This window comes from Cygnus atratus, chromosome Z (genome assembly GCF_013377495.2).
Source record: "Cygnus atratus isolate AKBS03 ecotype Queensland, Australia chromosome Z, CAtr_DNAZoo_HiC_assembly, whole genome shotgun sequence".
Taxonomy (NCBI): Eukaryota; Metazoa; Chordata; class Aves; order Anseriformes; family Anatidae; genus Cygnus; species Cygnus atratus.
This window is the reverse complement of record NC_066396.1, coordinates 80178405-80200740: the sequence shown is the minus strand read 5'-3', so window position 1 is coordinate 80200740 and position 22336 is coordinate 80178405. Positions and strand designations below refer to the sequence as shown.

Below are 22336 nucleotides of genomic sequence, written 5' to 3'. Positions count from 1 at the left end.
ATAGCCTGTTTCAATGGTGTGTATGCATTAAAAAAAATTATACATATACATATACATAAAAAGAGAAAAGGAGCACATTCTTTGTCTTTTAATTACTATTAGGAACAATTATCATTCTCCCAGGTAGTGGGAAGCAGAATCAAATGAAGAGTGCAAATCTGGATGTAAAATTAACAGAATGCTTATTACTGCATTGATTCTTCTTTCTTTCTTTTTAATTTATTTCTTCCTTTATTTATTTATTTATTTATCTTTTTCTTTTTTCTTCTTTATACATTCTGAAGTCCAGAGTAAATTATAGCATACTTAGGTCTCATATTTATATAGATTTATTCTAAATTTAACAATCTTTTTGAGAGGCTTGGTGGTCTATTATAATGTCATGTATGTGATGTGCATTTAACATAACCCAGTAAGAACCAGGAATCCTGCATGAAATGGAATGTACATATCCTTAGTGGAAGAATTATGATAATTTCCACACGTAAGAGCATATGCTTGTTGAGAAGTTGAAATTACCATTAATATTTATTAAGACTAGTTCGAGAATTTGAAAGCTCTTTTCCTATTAAAATTAATGGGAAGTAGGCATCCCAGGTGCCTAAAGATCTTGTAAATTCTCAACCCATATGGTGAGTGAGACGCTTTAGAGAAATGAAAGAAAGATCAAAGGAAGGACATATACATTGTGTGTCTTGCTCTTAGTTCTTCTAGGACTACTATAGTGTTTTTGTTCATTCATTATATTGTTATATATTTGAAATTATAAATTAAAAAAAAAATCAAGTTGGAACATGACAGGATCAAATCTTCAAGAAATCAGAATGTAAAAATTGTCCATTCTTTCAAGACTTTGAGACTTTGAATCATAACATCGCTGCTCAAAAATGTTGAGAGATATGGAAATAAATAATTGACTCCTGATTGGTTTTACCTTAACATTTGGGAAGCTTCCTATCTTAAATGTTCCCTAGAGAAGCATTGTCCTAACAGAATATCAAGAATTGCAGCCACTTTGCAATCACTGTCACACAAATGACACAACTATGAAGGGAGTTAAACTTTGCTCCCTGTCCTGTCTTGAATAAACCTGTGCCTTGCCTATACCCTTAAATTCAAGATAGCAGTGCATGAATTTGCAACATAGTTCAAATCATAGGTAGATTAATTAATATAACAATATATTTTGTTTGTATTGACTAACTACTGGTGCATAAAAATACCTTCTCTGGATGTTTTTAAGAAGTGATGTTGTAGGGATTAATTATGCAGTGTCTACATGGACAAAATTCCCACTGAAGTCAATGGCACTTGTGCCTAATTGTAGAATGTGGGAACATACCCAAGAAGAGCATTCTATGCTCAGAAGACATTTGTCTTTATATTCTGCCATTAGTCCCAGTACAAAGTCTGGCACGGCATTTCATGATACGTGCTGCTCCACTAGTTCTGTCTAGAAACAAGCTCTTTTCTGTGTAAAATATTTTTACTCTTTTAAATCGGTATAACAAACATAAAGTGGAAAAATAATTTTCTCTGAAAACTTCTTGAATTGAAAAAACTATAAATTTACAAATTGTGACATATGCCCTTTAAAACTTGTACATCTACTGTTTTTATTTTCATTATGCATTACAAGTGATATCTGTAATGTTTAAAAATGTTCTATTCCAGCAAAAATATGGCTTTTAACCAAATAAAAATGTAAAGCCAACTTGCTCAAATATCCATCTGTTTTTCATTTTCATATAATCTATAATCAGGAAATCCATTCATACATGACATATAATTTTTGAGCTTTCAAGTGGATAGTGGAATGTGATGTTCTGCATACAGTCACATCTAAATTGATAATTGTCCAGGCAGAGCGTAATTTTAAAGTATAGGATGAAGGAAGGTTTAATTTGTATATTAGAAGTCTTATACATTTTTTTGCCTCTGCATGTAAATGAGACCATTCTCTTCGGCGGATTTATCTGAAGGTGGGACAGCTGCCTCAGAGCAGGCCACAGCTTTCTGAGTAAAGAGGATACGGTTTAAAGAGCTGGTTTAAATGCAGACTCTTCTTAGCAGTAAACCGCATGCATGCATTCATCACTGATTTTCAAATGATGGGTTTCTGTATCATTGGTTTAAGGTCCCCAGTCCTGAATTCCTGAATCCACATGATACCAAAAGAATAACAATTTGGTGGCTGGAAAGAGGGATGGTTATTATATGGCTCCAAAATGCTAGCTGGCATAATATGCCTTGAACAGCAGAAATCTACTGGTAAAGAGAAGATTGCAGCAGTGCTTAAAAATAATTTGATGTTCTAAAAATATAAATGTAAGAAATGTTATCACTGTTCAAAATATTTCACATTAGTAGGTAAATAATATAAAGGCTTGGCTAAAGTTTCTGAAGACTGAAGTTTGATAAGGTTGCATTCTTTCTCTTAATTTTAATAGAAAATTATATAAAGTCAGTCTTCTGTGGAAAGTAGGAGTTTTTTCTTGTAAGGATTTATTTTCCCCAGAAGACACAACCATAGAAAAGAGTATATAAGTCACACAATGTGCTGTTTATCATTAAATATCTCAGGTTGTATATTGCAGAATAAAAGATACATATTCATTTTCACTCTCTGAACCAATGCTTGTCATACAACAGATTTCACAAGGTAGCTTTACTTCCTGTTGTTAAAATATCTCCTGTATGAAACCAGCACCAGAGCAACCCTGCATTTGCTTCAGTTTCTTCTGTCGATCACTTCCTCACGTAACTGTTTTGCAATATTTGATTTGTGTTCGATCACGTTCTAAAAGGTGCCGTAGTTTCTAGAAAAAAAAATACTACTGTATATTCCAAATGCCCCTTCTAATTTCACTATCTCTAACAATGCATAGCATTAATTAAAGCATAGTATGTATCAAATCGATGCTGAGAACAATTGTTTATTAAAAAAAAAAAAAAGCCTACTGACACAAAATGGAAGACTCTTGCCAGCGTTCTGCTGGTTTAAGTTGATAAGAGTAAAATACACTTTTTAAGTAAATTCATTTAATCTCACTATCTGTAAGGTATTATCAAGGAAATAACAAGATTAACTGTAAAGAATATTTTTATTTTAAAATCTCTGAAGTGATCTGTGTTCTTCTAAGTTTTGACCATAATTCCATTTTGCCAAGGCTTAGGAGGTTGTTTTAAGAAAAATCAAGAGAATAAACGAGCCTGTCAAGACCAGTGGCTAAAGGTACCTAACGAATAAGGAGGTCAAGCACTTTGTGATACTTCTCCTGTTGTCCCAAACCTAATGGTTACAGTTCAGGGTCTTCCAGAGCCTGAAGTGGTTTTGTGGTTAATAGCCTTTGCAAGATTTTTCTTCCATGGGTTTTCTGATCTGGTAAATACAATTAGCTGATGTGCTCACAGATTCAAAATATTATTTAATGCTAGTCGCACTTGGATACACTTCATTAACATAACTAGAAAACAGATTCACTTGCATTTACTGTCACGTTTATGACCACATCACAGATTTATCAAATTTAGTTCCGTAATCCATTTACGTCCACAAGGGCTGTAAACCCCATTTCACATGTGAAAAGAGTGAGGTACTGAGTGCTTCCCTGACTTTGGTACTGCAAAAGAAATTGTGTTGGTGCAAGGCACCTAACTCCACTCCCCCTAACTCTTCTTCCCACACTGTTCCTAGGTGGTGTGTCACAGCTTGCTAGCTGTGAATTAAAGGTGAGCCCAAACAGGCAGCGTTCCCTAACATTTGTTCTATTGGTATTCGTCTCTGAAAGTTTCCCCTTGCTGTATTAGTTCTCGTATGAGGATAGTATTATAACTGGGCAGTTTCTGTGTTCCTCTTGACCATGTAGAGACAGAATTTTAGTACTACACTACAAAGTCGTCTCTTTCCCCAGACTTGTGGGTGGGAGATGAGACTTCATGGATGGAAAAGGAAGGTCGCATTTTTAGTGCGGTGGTAGGTCAGTAGCGGTACAGATACACACTTGCCAGTACTACTTAGTGAGAGAAAGAAACCCTTTTCTGAAAAAGAACAAAAAGAAAAGAAACAAAACAAACAAACAAAAAAAAACAATGAAGCATTTGTCTGTCAGAGCTCTTGGGGTTTGCAGGGAGCAGCAAAGAGATGAAGATGAAAGATACAGAGGCATTCTCCAAATAAGGCTATGCTCTTGCTCTCATTGACTTTAGTGTTGACAGAATCAGGTCCAAAAACTGTGGTGAGAGAGTGCAAAAAACATTTAAGAATCTTCCTAGTCCTCCCCCTGCCTTTTCTGGAAATTATAGCCTCGCTATACTCATCCTTTGTTTAAAAACAAAACAAAATCATAAACTGGAAAGGGCTGAGTCAGGCATGGCAGAACCTTCCGTAGTTGTCGAGAAAACACAACATAGCTTTGAAATTTTTTTTAAGCCAACTTTTCCTGACTCTCTTGTAAGGAACAAATACGATCTTGTCTCTTCTGAGTGCGTGGTATATGGTGCTATGTACTATACAATGGTAAACAGAGTCATGTAATCGCATTGACCTTGGCACATCACCAAGATGTCAGCTGCCGTGACAGAAAGTGTTTTAAGAGCAGTTGTTCCAAACATGGCATGTGTTGTACTTTATAACGTCTTTTTTATAAAAACACATTACACAACGCTAGCATTTACATCGACTTTTGGTATTTGAAAGTTTTAATGTTCGATCTTAAGAAACACCTTTGAGCTTACAATCCTCTAAATTTTTTTCCTCTTTTTTTTTTCTTTCTTAACAGGAAATGGGTATGGCAACCCCCGCAACTCACCAGGTCTGCTGGTCTCACCTGGCAACTTGAACAAGAATATGCAAACAAAATCTCCGCCTCCAATGAATTTGGGAATGAACAACCGTAAACCAGATCTCCGAGTGCTTATTCCACCTGGCAGCAAGAATACAATGCCATCAGTGGTAATGCATTTTCAAAGCTTTTTTTTTTTTTTAATCTCCTTCAGATAAGGTATTTAAGAATTTCAAGGCCTGCTAAGTCAACCAAAATCAGTAGAATAACATTCCACATTCTTGATTGTTTTGTCTTTCTATCTAGCTAGCCTTAAGGCTTGATGTTGAGCTGAGGATGTAGGCAGATCCTTTTGACTGCATTTATGAAGCCATTTTTACTTCCTCCTTTTTTTCTATGGACTTGCAAAGTAGGAACTGTGTCCTGCACAATCTGAACTTCTTCGCTCTCTGTCCTAGTACCCTGGGGAGCCTTCCCTGGATTTATTATAATCCTGAATTTAACCCTAAGTACTCCTAACCTACTATATTTTTCTTAAATATTTAGCCATGCAGACTCTCAGCAGATGACAGATTAACTAAAAATAAATGAATTTGAACTCTATCACTCTGAGCAACAACAGCCACATTTTAGAATGATGAGAGGTAGTAAATAGATAAAGCAGGAAAAAGCAGAGCATCAAACTGCTCTACCTCCTGCCAGGATTAAGATGTAAGCAGACTATTATGATAGAAGGTTGAATCATGAAGGTGTTACGTGAGTATCTTGCAGTTCCCTTCCAGAAGTGGGTTAGTGGTTGCAAGTAAATCTTTCATGAGTGTTTTAACACTAGAAGTGAGCTTGATTAAAAAAAGGGTCTTGATGGTAAATTTAAGTGATGCTATAAACACATTTTTCTGTTATGTAACAGACACTATTAAAACAAATTCCAAGCTGGCTGCTTTAGCCTGATGCATTATAAATTAACTTTGAACTTCAAACTAAACTCCCCATAAATGTGTTGCTGGCTTCTGAGAGGATAAGTAACAAATAGTCTCCTACAAGGCAAAGCTCAAAGTCGACCAAGGCAGTGACAAGCTGTCTGCATCGAATGATTTATTCCAAGGTCCTTAAAAATGATACTTTCCAAGGGAATCTGTGAATGGTCAGGTCTCCCGAAACTAGGTATAGCTACACAGTCCGCAGCTGCTGGGGCTGTGGAAGAATTAATGAACTCTTAGAGAAAGACTTGTTCTGCAAGCTCGATAGATTGTCCTCACAGTTGAGAGAAACATCTTGGTAGAAGGACAAAGAAGAAATCTGTGTTATTTTTCCAAACTATGCTCAGAAAATATTTAATTTGCTGCCCCTCTCAGATGAAGCTATTCACTAGGCTATAAAATCTGCACCCTGGTAAATATCTACATTCACTGATTTTTAATGCTCCTTTCCTATGCACTCAGTCTGAGGATGTTGATCTGCTCCTGGTAAGTGGTAGTGATGTTCATCCTAATAATGAAAGCATAAAATAAAATTTAAAAAATGTTATTTTGTATGTTGTGTAGATGAAATCGTTGAAGCCAAACAGAAAAGTTTACTATAGCTATATCGTGAACAAAAAAAGGTCATCATAATTTTTGAAATCTAGCAATGTGGAAGACAAGGTGCAGTTGTTGCACATACTCAAATTACTCGTGCCAAAATAAAGCTTTCCTGGTGCTGATGTTTTGCTAACGTGTAACCTGGTGCCGCTGAGGATGGCACAGCCTTATTACATCTTTTTGTTGGCTAGCTGGACATTTTATCCTGAGGCTTCCAGGGTTAGAGCTCTCTGGTGCAGGTTCTGCAGCAAAACGTGCAATGCCCCAGAGTTACAGAGGAACATGTTAGCTGCTGTGCTGCCCAGCGCTCTGGCAGTTTGCTCTATTTCTGCAAAAACCGAAGTGTTCAGAGCACCATCTGCTGGTGAGGGGTCACCACTCACCAGCCCCAGGGGAGCACAGCAGCCAGGAGGGCCGGGTTTGGGGTTCCTCCCTCTGCCTCCAGTCTCTCCTTTGCATCTGAACAAAAGGGAAGACAATGGGGATGGAGCCTACATATTTCATCAGTTTCTCACACGATCTGTTCCTCTACCCACAACAAAATCAATCTTCCCCGTTTCTAGGGCAGTTACCTAGGAGATACTGATGTAAGGGGTTACTATGGTGACTGCTGGTCTCTCAGAGGCTTGTAAATGATAGGGTTGGCAGAGTTCATAAAAGCCACATGTTAAACGATTAATTCCCAGAAATTTGTACTGGCTTGTGTTTCTTATGCACAAAGCACACCCAGAAAGGTAATGCGCTCGGATGGCTTAAACCCGGTCAATAATATGTTTATTTTACTTACTTTAAAAGAATCAGAGGATAAATAACTCCCAGTCTGCTCAGTCATTGGCTACTCCAGTGGTTTCCGTAGCAACTCCTACTCTACCAGGGCAAGGGATGGGAGGATACCCATCAGCCATCTCAACAACATATGGTACTGGTGAGTATCGGAGCGCTGTGCGAGGGCTGGGGGAGGGAGCGAGATGCTGACAAGTGTCGGCCGCACTGGTAATGAATTAGCTTCTGTTCCTCGGGAGAAACTGAAGGATTCGTAGCTGATGTGCTTTTACACCTCATTTGCTTACTCTCTATCTGTCACTGACTCGAGAGATGTCTATTTAAAAGCGAACTGTGTTGTTCGAATGGAAAACTGCTAAAAAAATACACAAAAGAAACTTCTCAAAAAATACTCAAAAGAAACTTTTCAATCCTCTTCATACAACAGCTAATTTCCTGTAGTTGAGTGCACCTTCCTAAAGTCACAAGGGTAGTGCTAGTGAGCAGTTTCACTGGTTTCAAAACAGAGATCAGCATCTTTGTGGGCTGTCACGTAATTACCTGGGAGACTAGAAATGAAGCCTCAAAAGAGCCTCAACTTCCCATTGCACACTGCTACCATATAGATCATGTTGGTCTGCAGATCCTGTCCTTCTAGAGAAGATGTGCACTGTTCAGACATGGGCTACCCACCAGGTTCTGCAACAAAGACTGTAACCAAAGTGTTACAATATTTTTCAACTTTTTGACTTCGTGAGAATGCATGTATAGTCATGTTGGTTATAAAGGCTAAGAATTCTTTGGATCTTTCAGACCCAGAAGAAGAGCCAGTAAATTATGGAATAATTATTAGTGCATTATTTGCTCCCAAATGAATGAGTTGAGGGAAGAGGAGAGTCTACTTTTTCTGCTGCAACTGGATGTGATTGGTGTAATTAAGATAAAAAAGGCTTATAAAGTGTCATGTGAAAATTATGATGCAAGTTATTGTTTAATTGCTTCCTCCTTAACTCTCTTTTAATCATTTTCTGTTCTATTTTCAAATCTAGAATATTCTCTGAGTAGTGCAGATATATCATCTCTCTCTGGATTTAATACAGCCAGTGCTCTTCATCTTGGTTCTGTGACTGGCTGGCAACAGCAACACCTACATAACATGCCGCCATCTGCCCTCAGTCAGTTGGGGTAAGCAGTGTTTTCTTTAAACTACTATATTGTTCTACAATGTCTTCAGTATCCCCAGGAATCCCAAATATGCAATAAATCAAGACAACAGATCAGCACATACTTACTATCTGTAAGAGCTCCATTTCCCCAGACTGGTACAACACATTTCATGAAAAGGTTGCCAGGTGGCTAAAATGGAATATTCTGTGTATATGACATTTTCTCAGTAGTGTACTGAAGAATTCTGGTTATGTTTTACTCTTTATTTTATTAAATGGCATTTTACCTCACAACTAAAGACAAAACTAAACACTTACATCGTGCTGTTGTATTTTGCTATTATGCTTTTTATTTCCAGTTACTATAGCACAAATATTTACAATAAACTTGAAAATTTTCCAAATATTTTTAATCAAGTAAGGGTTACAAAATGATTTGACCTGAGATTAAGCCTCAGCCTTATATAAGGCTCCCTCACATACTCCCTTCTACTCAGTTCTGACATTCAAATTTCATTTCTTTGGAAATGTTTTCTGCAAGCAGATAACATAACTAGGGCTAAGAATCCGTAAACCCATAGAACTCACGGTGATTTGCCTACGTTGAGGATAGGTGTTCGTGCCCTCTAGTGGCTAATTTCAAGACATTTCTTCCAAGATTGGTGAAGCACACTGCTAAACTGTCAGTATTTTTAAAAGTCTAAAACTTCACACAGGGAATTCACCTAATGCATTATTGAAAAATAAACCCATTTGCTTACTCAAGTGAATGTGCATAGTAAGATTTTCAAAAATCCTCATATCTGCAGTTTCTGTTGAGTAAGGTTGTAGGCATTCACCAGTATGCCTACATGCTTATCCTAAGGTATGGACAGACATGTTTGGATTTATCAAGTTTTCATTGTAAAAATACAAACTGAAGCAATTGAAGTATATTTATGAGGACAAATTTAATTCTCAAGCGTTTGAAAAGCAAAGTTCTTCTTTCCAGAAAGAGGCATTGCACAAGTGTGGTAATTTTTGCAAGACAGTTGCCATAATCTGAAAGTATTTAATAATATAAATGTGGCTTAAATTTCAAAATTCCCCTTCTAATTTATCTGACCACATTTTATAACTTACTGTAATTTCTTTACCATGTACAAATGGGTTGAATTTTTAAAGAACAGCTATACAAGTGCCTTAGAAGCATAGACTTTTTGGAATACCACATATATAAGCATATGTGGATACTTGCTACATAAAAACATAAAACTGAAATAGTTGGTGTGTTAGAAAAAGTAGTCTTAATACCTTTCTGCTATGCTTCTTTTATTTTCTTTTTGAGGTGGCAGTGTTTCTGGGGCAACATTTAGGTTAACTGTACAACTAAAGACATAACATCTCAAATAAATTGAAAGCTCACATTAGGTATCAATGTATAACCTTACAATAAGCTGATTGTTTTCAGTGGTGTACCAAAGAATGTAATAAGGATATTTGGTTAACCAAAAAAAGTATAAATTAAATCCTAAACTAACTACATGCTTTTTCAGATATGTCACACATCATCATCTGTTTCTAATTCATATCACAGAATGCCGAAGTGTAATGGCTGTGGCTGGTGGAATACATTCTGAGTCGCTACTTTTATTATTATTCTTTCAGTGATTTGTAAATGAATTCAGCTATGAAAGCTGCTTCACTGACAGTTCTGATGAAGCCTTCCATGTGTGCAGAAAATCACATGCATTTCTTTATTTTATTTTAGTCACTGAGTTGTACATGCAAAAGGACCTATTCTTTAACTTTTGGATTATTTAAAAAACTTGAAACTGTACAGATCATATTCAGTCCATGTCAGCCTAAGCTAGAATTAGCAGAAAAATAAGAACAAACACACAAAAGTGTAGTAACCCCCAAGCATTTGAGAAAATGCATGTAGAAAGGTTTGACTGCCCATATCCTGAGGAAATCTTTCACACGTTGGAAAGGTTTGGAAACAGTGAGATGTTTGTCGGTAACATTTGGCTGTAAAGACCTGCAAAAGAACCGTTACTGGAAGAGACAACCCAGTTCTCCAGCAGGTTTTGTTTTACACCAGAGCATAAAGGTGAAAACCAGCTCTGCTTCTGCAAGGCATGGCAGAAGTATGTGGTTAGCAATAGAATAGGGGATGCTCAGGTACATTGGCTGGCTCCACTTAAGTCCCCAGCAGTTTCAGCAGCACTCTCACAACCATCTTTCAGATAACTGGAGAAGATCTCTACAACCGAGGTCTAACCTCCCACGTTGACCCTGCAATTAGCAACCATACCAGTGCCAGTGAGCCTCAGGGAAAGTGTCTGAGGAGATGGGAATAGTTCACTTTCCGTGCCTGTATTGAGCCTGGTGAACAGGGCAGAATCGCGGAGTAGCGTCTCTTTTGACGTGACTATGATATTAAAACAAGTCAGACTTTTCAACATTCTAATTCAAAAACAAAATAGTACTTTTGCAGCTTTTTAACTAGGTCTATATCTTGAAAAAAATACACATCAATTCTATTAAAAATCAAAATGTATTCCTCCCAAAACTTAAGAGTTTTGTCAGAATATTGCTGCAACGTCTCTCATGTTACAGAGGGAAGGTTACTCCATTCCTAATTTTTAAATGAATAATCTAAATTCTTTAGGCACCAGTCCATTAGATAGAAAACGTTCTCATTCTGTATTTCTCAGTTTAAGAGAGGATGTTTTCTTCCTCGAGTACCATCCACAGTTGAAATTTTGGCTTTCCTAAAATATAAGTGCAGGCATAGAAATGCAGTCAAAGTATTTCATTTTGAGAATCTTCAATATAAATAATTGTTTACATAAGAGAAGTTTCTCCAAACTTCAGCCAAGCTGAATGAAAGACTTAAATAAATTTATACTGTTGATTTGTTCTGTATTTCTTATCCAGCAAGCTTATTATCAGAGCTAATTTTGATTAGCTCATCGCCAGAGATAGATATGGTTAAATATTTTCCTTTGAACTCCTTTTACTGAAAAATTTAGATGCAGTGACATCATGTTTTGTGAATTTGTGTATCACTTCTGCCAACTTGCTTGTTTTGAATGAAAGCCTTAAATATTTCAGACAGAGAATTTTTCTTATGCCACCATTGTAAATAAGATACTCTAGTGATTCAGTTTCATAATATTCTGTGTTTAGAAACTTCCTTTGACAGTGTGAATCATAAAGTGCGAGCGCTGATCAAAATATCTGGACACAGAAATTGTTATTCTGCTTTTACATTGATCAAAAATATGAAAAACAAAAGAATATAAAAACAAACAAACAAACACAAATCCTTTGCTTCTACCTGAAAGACAAACAGAGGGGAGGAGGGAAGGTTGCATTACAAACAGGTCAAAAATATCCAGTGTTCTCCTAGTTACAGACATAACTAAATTTTACTGTGAATTTTCTATTTCCTAATGAATATATAAATTCATATATTTCATATGTATATATATGAAGCAGAAAGGTACACAGATTTAGAGAAACAAGTTTAGGCATAAAGGAAAGAAACGTGAAGTGCTTTCTCCCTTTAACAGAATTTTTTCTCCCTCTGTAAAAGCCCACTTGATGCATGCCCACATCATCACTGGTCAGCTAGTCAGACCTGCACTACTGTCTGTGCATGCTGGACTCCCATACCAGCTGAAGACTCAGACAGGCAGAGACCCACACAGAACTGATCCCACTTCTTCCCACCTCTCACACAGCAGAGCAGAGTCACTGTATAATGTTGAACCTGGATAGGAACCAGCACTTCTCCCATGTTGCTGCTAAATCAACGTCACATTTGCACTCACGCTGATCTGAGCAGGAACTGCTGTGTAAAATTTAAACTTTACAGGGACAATGAGGAAGAGTAAAGTTACATGTTTTCTTACAATAAATATAAGGAAACAGATGATTACATCAACAATAACATATTGCATGGCACTTACAGAGTGCTTGTAGTTATACACAATCCTTTAAAGTCATTTGCTTTATTTTCACTGTGGATTTTCCATATTCGAAACCTGTTTGTTTTTCAATGAACTTAGTGTAGGTTTCACATGATGAAAATAGCACAAGCCTGGACCAAAATTACTTATTTATATGAAGCTGTTTCTGCATTCACACACATGCATACACACACAAAAAAAAATTACTAGCAAAAAGAATTATATATATATATTTTTATAATACAGCTTCTATTCCAAATAGAGATCCATCCTCTGCTGAGAACACAGCTTAAGACTGCACCTTAGTAGGTACTCTTTCACCATTGACTTCTATGTGTAATAGTAGGTTTCCCTTGCAATTGACCATATCAGTTTACGTGAGATTCTGGTAAAAACATTTCAGAAAATTTTAACCAAATATGTAGATTGCAGTCAACAACAGCAACAACAACAACAAAAAGATAATAAATTTCGGAAACAGATTTATCAGGGAAAAAAAAAAGGGTTTTTTTTCAGACAGAATCTTAAAAGAAAAATAAATAAATAATACATAGCAATAGCTTAAATAGTTCTTTTGTTTAAAACCTAGAAAAAATTAGTCCTTACCTGCCAAAATGTCTTCGTAAACCTTTTTTTCAATTTACAAAAAAAGTCCTCAAAATGCAGACCTACCTGTAGCATTTTTAATACTGCCAAAAACTTTCATGCCAGGTATTTACATAATGCGTCTCAGGAAGCACAAGGAACCTAAAGAAGGTCTATCGAGATGCATTCTCACATTCACTTCAGAAACACTGTTAAGAAAGCAGCATTGCACTGTATCAGTACTAAATCAATTTGTTAGGTAATACAGCTTGTCTGTCTAGGTTTTTTTGCGGGTTGTCCCAGAATAGAATGTGAGTAGGGTCCATGTGAACAAAATTGACTGACTAATGCTGTTTTTAACTAGCATGGGTTTTTAACTGTCCCCAGCTTTGCAAAGTGACACATCATCTGGTCACATCAAACACTCCTAGATCAAATCCTCAGGATCCACCATCCTGTATTAAGGCATTTGCAGGCTTAGCTATAAGCTTGACATCCAAAATCATATGTAATCTTATCACACTTGCTAAACCAGCAGCCTGTTTTCCCACAATCCTGGCATCTCCGAAGGAACTGAAAAATAAAGTCACTGGAAATGAAAAGCAAAACAAAACCCAGGAATGTATTTTTGATTCTTGTTGGATTCTTTTCAACATTTTTTGAGGAAAAAAAATAGTAAAAAAAAAAAGAGTGGAATATTTCTCTAGAGTGTAATAACCAAGTTTGATATTTACATTTTCTTAAATATGTTAATTTCATAGTTATAAAAGAAAAAAAAATGTTCTCTTTGCCAAAAACTGCCTACGTTTGCTCCTGTGAGGGCTATTACTCACATACTGTGTGACACTGCAAATGCTGACACACTTGTCTGTATAGGAATGAAAGGTAGATGAAAGCAGTTGGAGGCAGAACGTCCTGTTTTCTCTGTTGTCTAACAAGATCCATCCATTATTAAACACTGAAATGATTCCTGAAAACAGCATCTGATATCATTCAGTAATGACGCCATATAGTTCCACTGTAAATCTGTCAAAACAAAAGAAAATGACGTTTTGGCTTTCATCAGTTACAGTAACTGTTGCTTAAGTAAAGCTCAACTCGCAGACAGTGAGATATTAGAGAAAGTGGAATACCTCAATAAATAGAAAAGACTACATCTGAACTTATTTTTTTTTTTTGTTCTACATGTTTAAAAAAAAATACTTCTGAATCCAAGTATTTCTTCTGCTTGCACCTTTGGGTTTAGAGTCTCAGTGAGGCTGAGTGCCCTGTTCTCCCACTGTCTTCAGTATTTCTCACTACTAGAAACCTTGAAATTGGGTTAGACTGTAACTTCAACCTAGCAGATGGTCCCTGAAGTGGATCAATACATAAGACATAGAGGGAAACGCACATTCATAGCTGAATTTTAATAAAAATACAAAATAAAAATAAAAAATAATAAACAAAGTCAGATTTTACCGGTGGGTGGCGACTTTGTACAGAACATTCTGCAGATGCAAGCGATCTCATTTTCTTAGATAGAACTAAAGTACTCGCTGGTAACCCTGCCTACTTCAAATTTCTTGTGCCATTACCTGCCCACAAAGATGCACTGAAAGAGAATGAACTCAGAATAGGTATACAGCCTCTGAATACTTCTAGGGTATCAGTTTCTCTTGAATTTTGAATATCCTCTGAGCTGGGTTGTCTGACATGCAAGCACAGCAACCCTCTGGCATCTTCCACAGCTCTTCAACTTCTCTTTGGGAGTTTATTCACAAATGTTCTGTGTTGAATTAAGAATTAATAGAGCTATACTATAAAGCCATATCTAAATCCCACCCAGCCTGTGTAATTTTATAAATGTTAGCCCAAGGACCAGTAAGTTCAATGCTGTTCTGAAAGAGATAAAATGTACAGGGCCCAAATTTTGGTTTCCGTTTTACATCTGAACTTGCACGTCAAAATGAACAGGGACAAATGTAATTGAATTGATCCCAGCAAGAGTCCATGCCTCCCCTGTCTCACACAGTGCCTACACACACACAAGCATTAACGATAACGAAACCTGCAGGTGGTTCCAACAGTGCAAAGGCTCAGCTTCCCAAATTTGTTGTGACTCTTGAGGAGACAGAGAGAGAGTCCTACTCACAAACCTCAGGCATGCCCCACTCAAGCTGACTGTTTTTGTCGCAATGTTTCGGCCTCTTTGCGTTTCCAAATTGTGCCCAGAAAAGCGTCCCCATGCTCTCTGGTACTGTGTGAGCCTTTACACTGGTGTTTTGTGTGAGTGTTTGTGCATTTCCGGGGGCTCCATGCCTCCTCCGTCTGTAACTGGGTTTCCTTTCCTCCTACAGAGCTTGCACTAGCACTCATTTATCTCAGAGTACAAATCTCTCCCTGCCTTCTACTCAAAGCCTCAACATCAAGTCAGAACCTGTTTCTCCTCCTAGAGACCGTACCACCACACCCTCGAGATACCCACAGCACACGCGCCATGAGGCGGGGAGATCTCCCGTTGACAGCTTGAGCAGCTGCAGCAGTTCCTACGACGGGAGCGACCGTGAAGACCACCGGAACGAATTCCACTCCCCCATTGGACTCACCAGACCTTCGCCGGACGAAAGGGAAAGTCCCTCTGTCAAGCGCATGCGGCTCTCTGAAGGATGGGCGACATGATAACGTTATTACCTATTAGGTTTTCTTTTCTTCTTTTTTTTTTTTTTCTTGCAGTGTGTGTGTGCTATACCTTACTGGGGGGGGGGGGGGGGGGGGGTCGATATGCATTATATGTGCTGTGTGTGGAAAAAAAACAAACAAACAAAAAAAAAGTCAGGTACTCTGTTTTGTAAAAGTACTTTTAAATTGCCTCAGTGATACAGTATAAGGATAAACAGAAATGCTGAGATAAGCTTAGCACTTGAGCTGTACAACAGAACACTTGTACAAAATAGATTTTAAGGCTAACTTCTTCTCACTGTTGTGCTCCCTTGCAAAATGTATGTTACAATAGATAGTGTCATGTTGCAGGTTCAACGTTATTTACATGTAAATAGACAAAAGGAAAACGTCTGCCAGCAATGGCAGGCCTTTACTGAGAGAGAAAGCAGCTGTTATGCAACATATAGAAAATGTACAGATGTTTTGACAGACCCAGCAGTTGGGTGGCCGTGAATCCATGCTGGAAAAAGACTGGGTCACCTAACGCACCGAAAATGCTCGGAAACATTCAAGCATATCTTTGGAGTATGGCACTCAGTTTAAGAAGGATCAAAGCATTTACAGAGGACCATACTTGTAAAAAAAAAAAAAAAGAAAAAGAAAAAAAAAATAAAGTTGAGTTTGAGGGCTAACATATTTAATTTTAACAAATTCTGGGTCTGCATCACTTATTAAATAAAAAAAATATAAAAATATGTACATTACATTTTGCTTATTTTCATATTAAAAAGTAAGACAGAGTTTGCAAAGCATTTGTGGCTTTTGTAGTTTCCTTAAGCCAAAATGTGTTCTTTTTTCCTTGATAGCTTCGCTAATCTTTTAAACAGTCCTGAAGAAAACAGAGGACTTTTTGTATAGAAAGCACTACCCTAAGCCATGAAGAACTCCATGCTTTGCTAACCAAGATAACTGTTTTCTCTTTGCAGAAGTTTTGTTTTTGAAATGTGTATTTCTAATTATATAAAATATTAAGAATCTTTTAAAAAAAAATCTGTGAAATTAACATGCTTGTGTATAGCTTTCTAATATATATAATAATTATGGTAATAGCAAAAGTTTTTGTTATCTTAATAGTGGGGAATTATATTTGTGCAGTTGCACATTTAACTATTTTCTTTCAGTTTTATTTTACTGGGCATACATTTTACAGATCGAAGTCAGCTGTTGAGAGACTGATCTGTAAAAAGTTTGAATTTACCCATGGTGTAACAACTTAAAGTCATTTTAATACAACATTTTACAATCAGTTGAGTGAACTGCAATTCATTGTATATACTGATTAGTTCTTTCATGCTGTTTTGTGCATTGTAACAAGTTGAGGGCCCTTCTACTACTTCACGTCCTGCGTATCTTGTAGATTCCTGTGGGGTAAATGACAAAGCGGCATCGCTTGGCCCTTCCTCACAAGCGAGGCTGGTATTCTGCCTGTTAGAATCGGACGTACAGCTCTAGCGGCTGCCAGTTACCTGAGTGCAGGTGAACATTTCCAGGAGCAGTAGGGAGAGCAGCGGGCGAGGAATTGGCTCGGCGGTCCCACCTGTTGCAAAGGTGACTCCCCTGTCTCTCAGATTTAAAGCTTTCAGAGAGACCGCCAATTACAGGACTGGTTTGCAGTGCATGACTGATGCTGGCGGCCAGGCCGCTGTGGTTTTCACGGACCTCTGCAGTCACGTTGTCTCACAGCGGGGATGTTGCTGAACAGCGCTGCCCATGCATTTACGCCCTAGAACAATTTGCTTCGGCATACGACGCCCTCCTTTTCTCCTGCCTCATATCGTTTCTTCGACTAAAACAGCTTGACCAGAAGGGAAGTATCGTTTTTTTTTTTAGTTCCTCTCTTTCCCTCTTGCTTATTAGAAGAAAACCGGTTGTTCACATGTTTCAGTTTAACCTTTCTGTTGGAGGGAAACTGTGTTCGAGCAACATGTTAGTGCCATAGTAGGACTGTAATCATTCTCTTCTTTCCGAGAGCTGTTCGGCTCTCGCTCACGTACCTTGAGACTCTGATGAAGGACACAGATATGCTGCAACAGCTAAATATCAGCACAGAGCATTGTCTTAAGGGAAACCCACACTCTGTTTCCCTTCTAAACATGCAGTTGCTGCGCACTGCTCAATGGTAGAGTCTACCTCCCTGTAGCAGCAGATGACTAACAGACTGCACCGTGCTTTAGGACATACGCTTTTCACTTACCGTGACTTACAGAAGCCTGCCTTACAGGCACTTTCAGCCGTGCAGGGGCTAGTGCATTATCTGGAAACTATTTAAGCAGAATACTGTGCTAATAATGCATCCACCTTATCTCGCGTAGCGATATGCAGGGTAAAAGAAAAAGATACGCATGTTAAATAAAATAAAAAATAAATAAAAAAAAATCGGGAGGGAAAATGGGGCCCATAATTAATTTTAAAACACAAAACTGTTTTTCAAAACCACTTTCTTCACCTTCAGATGAATCTATACTCATATTCTCTTATGAGAATTTTAAACTTTGGTGTGTCAAAAATATGCAAATATATCGCAAATGTACTTTGACATTTCAACAAGAAATACAACTTTACCAGTATTGTAGTAGAAACTTGTCAGTGGGGAAGGGGATTTGGTCTATTGAAATATGAAGAATAGCCATATAAATAGTTTACCTTGCGATTTGCCTCAGCAACGCATGAAAAAGAAAAGATAACATATTTAAGGAAGATGCAGTGTAATATATTACTGCAAGTAACTAAGCGGAAAGTAGCGTGAAACGTATCGCCTGGGCACTGTATATTAATTCTGACAGTGATTTTTATATAAACACAAATAGAATAGAATCACGTGAAAATTAACGCCAGTCATCCCTCTTTTTCCTGCTAATGAGGGCAACTAACATGTACTGGCGAAATTGTGGGGGATAATGCATATTTGCAAACTGATCTAATGATAAGAAGCACAACTTTGATTGTGAAGTCACTTTCTGTAAACTATAACTGTCTACCTTTCTCTGTTCCTTTATCTGTACCTTACCATTTATTGTATTTGCAAAGCTTATTTGGGTTTATTGTGTGATTCCTTTGTATTTAAGGAGTTTGGGGCAGAGCCCTGAAAGAGTATTAACATTTACTTTACCTTAACCCATGCTATATAATGTTTTAGGCAACATTCTTAATTGCAAGTTCAAACACCTGAAGTGGCATTCTAGACATCTACAAATACCGTTATAGCTAAGTTAACCTCTATTAAAAGGTGTTGTTGTTTAATGTTTAATTGCTGGTGACAATTATATGGTATACCCAACCTGCACAATCTGTATATTGTATGCATTGAGCCATTCACAGTAAAGCTTTTATCATTTCAGTGTTTTTCAAAAGTTGTGTTTTATAACAAAATGGCTTATATTTTTCCTGGAAGAGGAATTTAGCAGTTTTTAATGAATAATATAAAAATATCTGTTGTCCTCAGATCTTTTTCAGGTAAAGCTAACATAAGAATAAAAGAACTCATAGACTGTTTTCAAGGATGTCAACCCTTTTGTATTGTATGTGTTATTCTATATACCCTCTTTTATCTATAGTCCTAACAGAGCTGTTTTGTTTTCATTTTTTCCTTCGCCTTGAAGGTAAATGCTTTGTAATTTTTTAAAAGCCACTTGAAACCTCAATAAAGGCTGTTGCCTAAGCATGGCATACTTCATCTGTTCCTGTTTGTGCCATCTGCTGTGATGTCGTCAGTTATATGGCATTAATTTCCTGCCACTACAGGTCTCTTGAAGGACTGATGGAACATTGGTGTCTGTTAGAATGCTTCAGACTGTAGATGTAATAAAAGGCTTTTGTTAATATATTTTAACCAAAGATGTGGAGCAATCCAAGCTTTGAGCCACAGACCTTCTGCATCAAAAGGATCCATTTGATTATTTTCATAATCAGGTGTTGCATTTTTACCTTCCCTGCTCATACCTCAGACTGATCCGTACCTCAGTTTGAATCAAAAAGGTCCGTTTAGTAACTCATTAAAAATAAAATAAAATAAAATAAAATAAAATAAAATAAAATAAATAAAATAAAATAAAATAAAATAAAATAAAATAAAAATTTGCAGTACCAGAGTCTTTTGTGAAGTAACTAATGTCAGACCTGGGTTACCGCAGGCATTACACTTGGATTGCTTCAGATGGTTTGTTGTATCCTTTTTTTTTCTTTTTTTTTTTTTTCTTCTCTTTCATGGGGATCTGCTTCCATAAAACAATGGTGATAACAAAATAGCTTGTAAATGGGAGCATACAAGCATTTGCAACAAATATTAAAGTAGAGGCTCACAGCGGCATAAGCTGGACTTTGTCGCCACTAGATGACAAGATGTTATAACTAAGTTAAACCACATCTGTGTATCTCAAGGGACTTAATTCAGCTGTCTGTAGTGAACAAAAATGGAAAAATTTCAAAAGACTCTCCTGCTGGAAATAAGGTATAATTTGTATTTTGCAGACAAATCAGTAAAGTTACTGGCTTTCTTAGTGATATGGTGTCTGTGGTGTATTTTTTATTAATTTATGTTCCGTTTTTAATGTTTTGCACTGTTGTATGTGAGACAATCAACATTTTTAAGAAACAGAAGTTTCTTGAGGTCTCTGTACCTGTCACTTGTGCTTGGCTAGAAAATCAAGTGCCTTTCTGTGCTGCCCTGAGCATCTCAGTGCCCCACCACACATCATCCCACCAGGCATCATCCCACCAGACAATCAGGGAAACTCCACTGCTCTCACCTTGCAGGGAGGACTATGAACAAGGGAGTTCATGGCCAAATACCCTTAAGGGTGTGACATTGAAATCCTGTCTCATTAACTTTGATTAACCTCGATTTTAATGATTGAATTGTGCTCCTTGGGCCAGAAATACAGTGATTGCAGCAGCACTGCCCTGGAAGTCATGGCATGAGCCTGCCTGAATCTGTCCCTGATGTTTGAGCTAGAAGAGTAGCTAGGCGAGATACTGCCTGGCTTCTAGCTATTTAATCCCTGACAAGGACCCAGACTCCCTAATATTCATGTCCTGTAACTCCTACCAGTGCAGAGAACCATGCAAGAAACACATAAAAAGCATGTTCATTTTCCAAATCATTTATCATTGGACCTATCCCTTATACGTGTATTCTCTAACATGCCATAACTTCATAGGGACTATGTTAGAATTGATCTGTTTGCTCTTGTGCACTTCTTTTTGGGTTGATTCCCCCCCACCCCAAAACATTTATAGTTTTCAGTTCTGAGACTACAAGGATCACTGTATTTCAACCAGATGTTTTTTAATGCAGACAAGCTATTAATATCTTAAGGTGCCTAGTGAATGCGGCAATTTCCATAATAGCATTACAAGGCCTAGTTTCTAAATATTCCTGTTAAAAAAAAACAGCTGTGCTGTTATTTACCTGCTGCCTGTAATGACAATTTTTTAAAATTTTTTTTAAAAATTGGAGTGCTAGACACGGCATAAAAATTAGATGCTAAAACTGAGATTAAATGTCAGTGGTCTTATTATGTAATATGTTTTCCTCAAGAGAAACACTATTTCTCATTATTGGCAAGGATAAGCAAAAGATTTCTGGAAAAGCAGTGGAAGTGTAATATTGTCTGAAATCTTACAGAATTCACATCTGGGAGTACAGGCTCCTGCAGTCAGTCCTCTGTGTGATTAGCAGTGATATCACTACACCTGCGTTGGAAAAGGAATTACTTAGCAAATAGTCTTTTGCATTCTTTGTTTCATTTTGTTGTGTTTTCCTTTCAAAAAAATAATCATACATATACAGATTGCTTTGCTTTAGATGCTCTGAACTATATTTTAAAACATTTTTTAAATATGTGTGTTGCAACAGAAGTGTGGAGGTCACAAGTTCTTTAAATGTTTCTTACTTCATGCTCACCTATATCACTTTGATGAGCAATTCTGAAGTGAATGGTCTGTGGCACCTGAGGGTTTTTGCATTATGCCTCACAAGAGAAAGCAGAGACTGCTGTTCCTGTTTATACCATTGCTGTTATAGATGTGACCTATTCATACCCAACCCTTCCTCAAACACAAAGCCAACAGTTTCCCAGGTAAAATACTGGGGGGTTAGAGGGTCCAAGGAGGAGGGAGGAGGAATGATTTTAAAACAATCAGGCCATTTACTCTGGAAACAGCAGAAAGAAATTTGGTTATGCCTTTAGTGACAAACATAGCCTATTCTTCGTTAATTCTGCAGAAATTTTATGAGCACAGCAAGGCTTTAACTCTTCCATGAATGTTCCCACCTACACATATAAATGGAACCCAGGTTTTCTGGAGTTCGTGATTTTGAGAAGCTCAGACATTGTAGCTATAGCAAAGTCAAGGCACATTTATTTTGTATTCACATGCTGTGCTTGACACTTCACACTGCGTATTCAGAGCACCTGCAATAGGTAAATCTACTTCGTTCCATGCAGATCATGTACACATGTCCAAGATAACTTTAATTGTTGTTAGCAGGTGTTATGGCAAACTCGTATTTCTTCTGATGAATGTATTTCTTCCTCCTCTTGCAGCAGATTTCGGAGCATGCAATCAGAGCAGAATGAGTCCATTCTGCCTCAGCTTAATTGCTAGAGATAGTTCAAAGCTAACACAGGGATGCTTTTGTGACTGGTGAATTTGAAATGGATACATCACTTAGAAAAGCTGTGAAGTGTGCCATTCTAATTGTCTTTTCTACCTTCTGTCCTTGTGCTTCTGACTGTGATTCATTCGTATCCTGCACAGAGTTTTCAATGACAAGTATTTGTTTTTATTTGTCTGGA

At 37.3% G+C, this 22336-nt stretch overlaps 1 protein-coding gene across 23 annotated transcripts in view; it reads left to right on the top strand.

Annotated features, from left to right (window-relative positions):
• The window catches only part of MEF2C (myocyte enhancer factor 2C), a 131611-nt gene extending 111572 nt beyond the window's left edge, over positions 1-20039 (top strand). For 16 of the 23 annotated variants that reach the window (XM_035563234.2, XM_035563233.2, XM_035563227.2 and 13 more), the window contains 4 exons: positions 4782-4954; positions 7160-7289; positions 8176-8311; positions 15176-20039. In XM_035563234.2, coding sequence (XP_035419127.1) covers positions 4782-4954; positions 7160-7289; positions 8176-8311; positions 15176-15497 — 761 coding nt within the window. In that variant the 3' untranslated portion in view covers positions 15498-20039. The remainder of the gene's footprint in view (positions 1-4781; positions 4955-7159; positions 7290-8175; positions 8312-15175) is intronic. The other 7 variants (XM_035563240.2, XM_035563244.2, XM_035563242.2 and 4 more) reach the window with 1 other exon arrangement.
• Positions 20040-22336: the final 2297 nt, after the last annotated feature.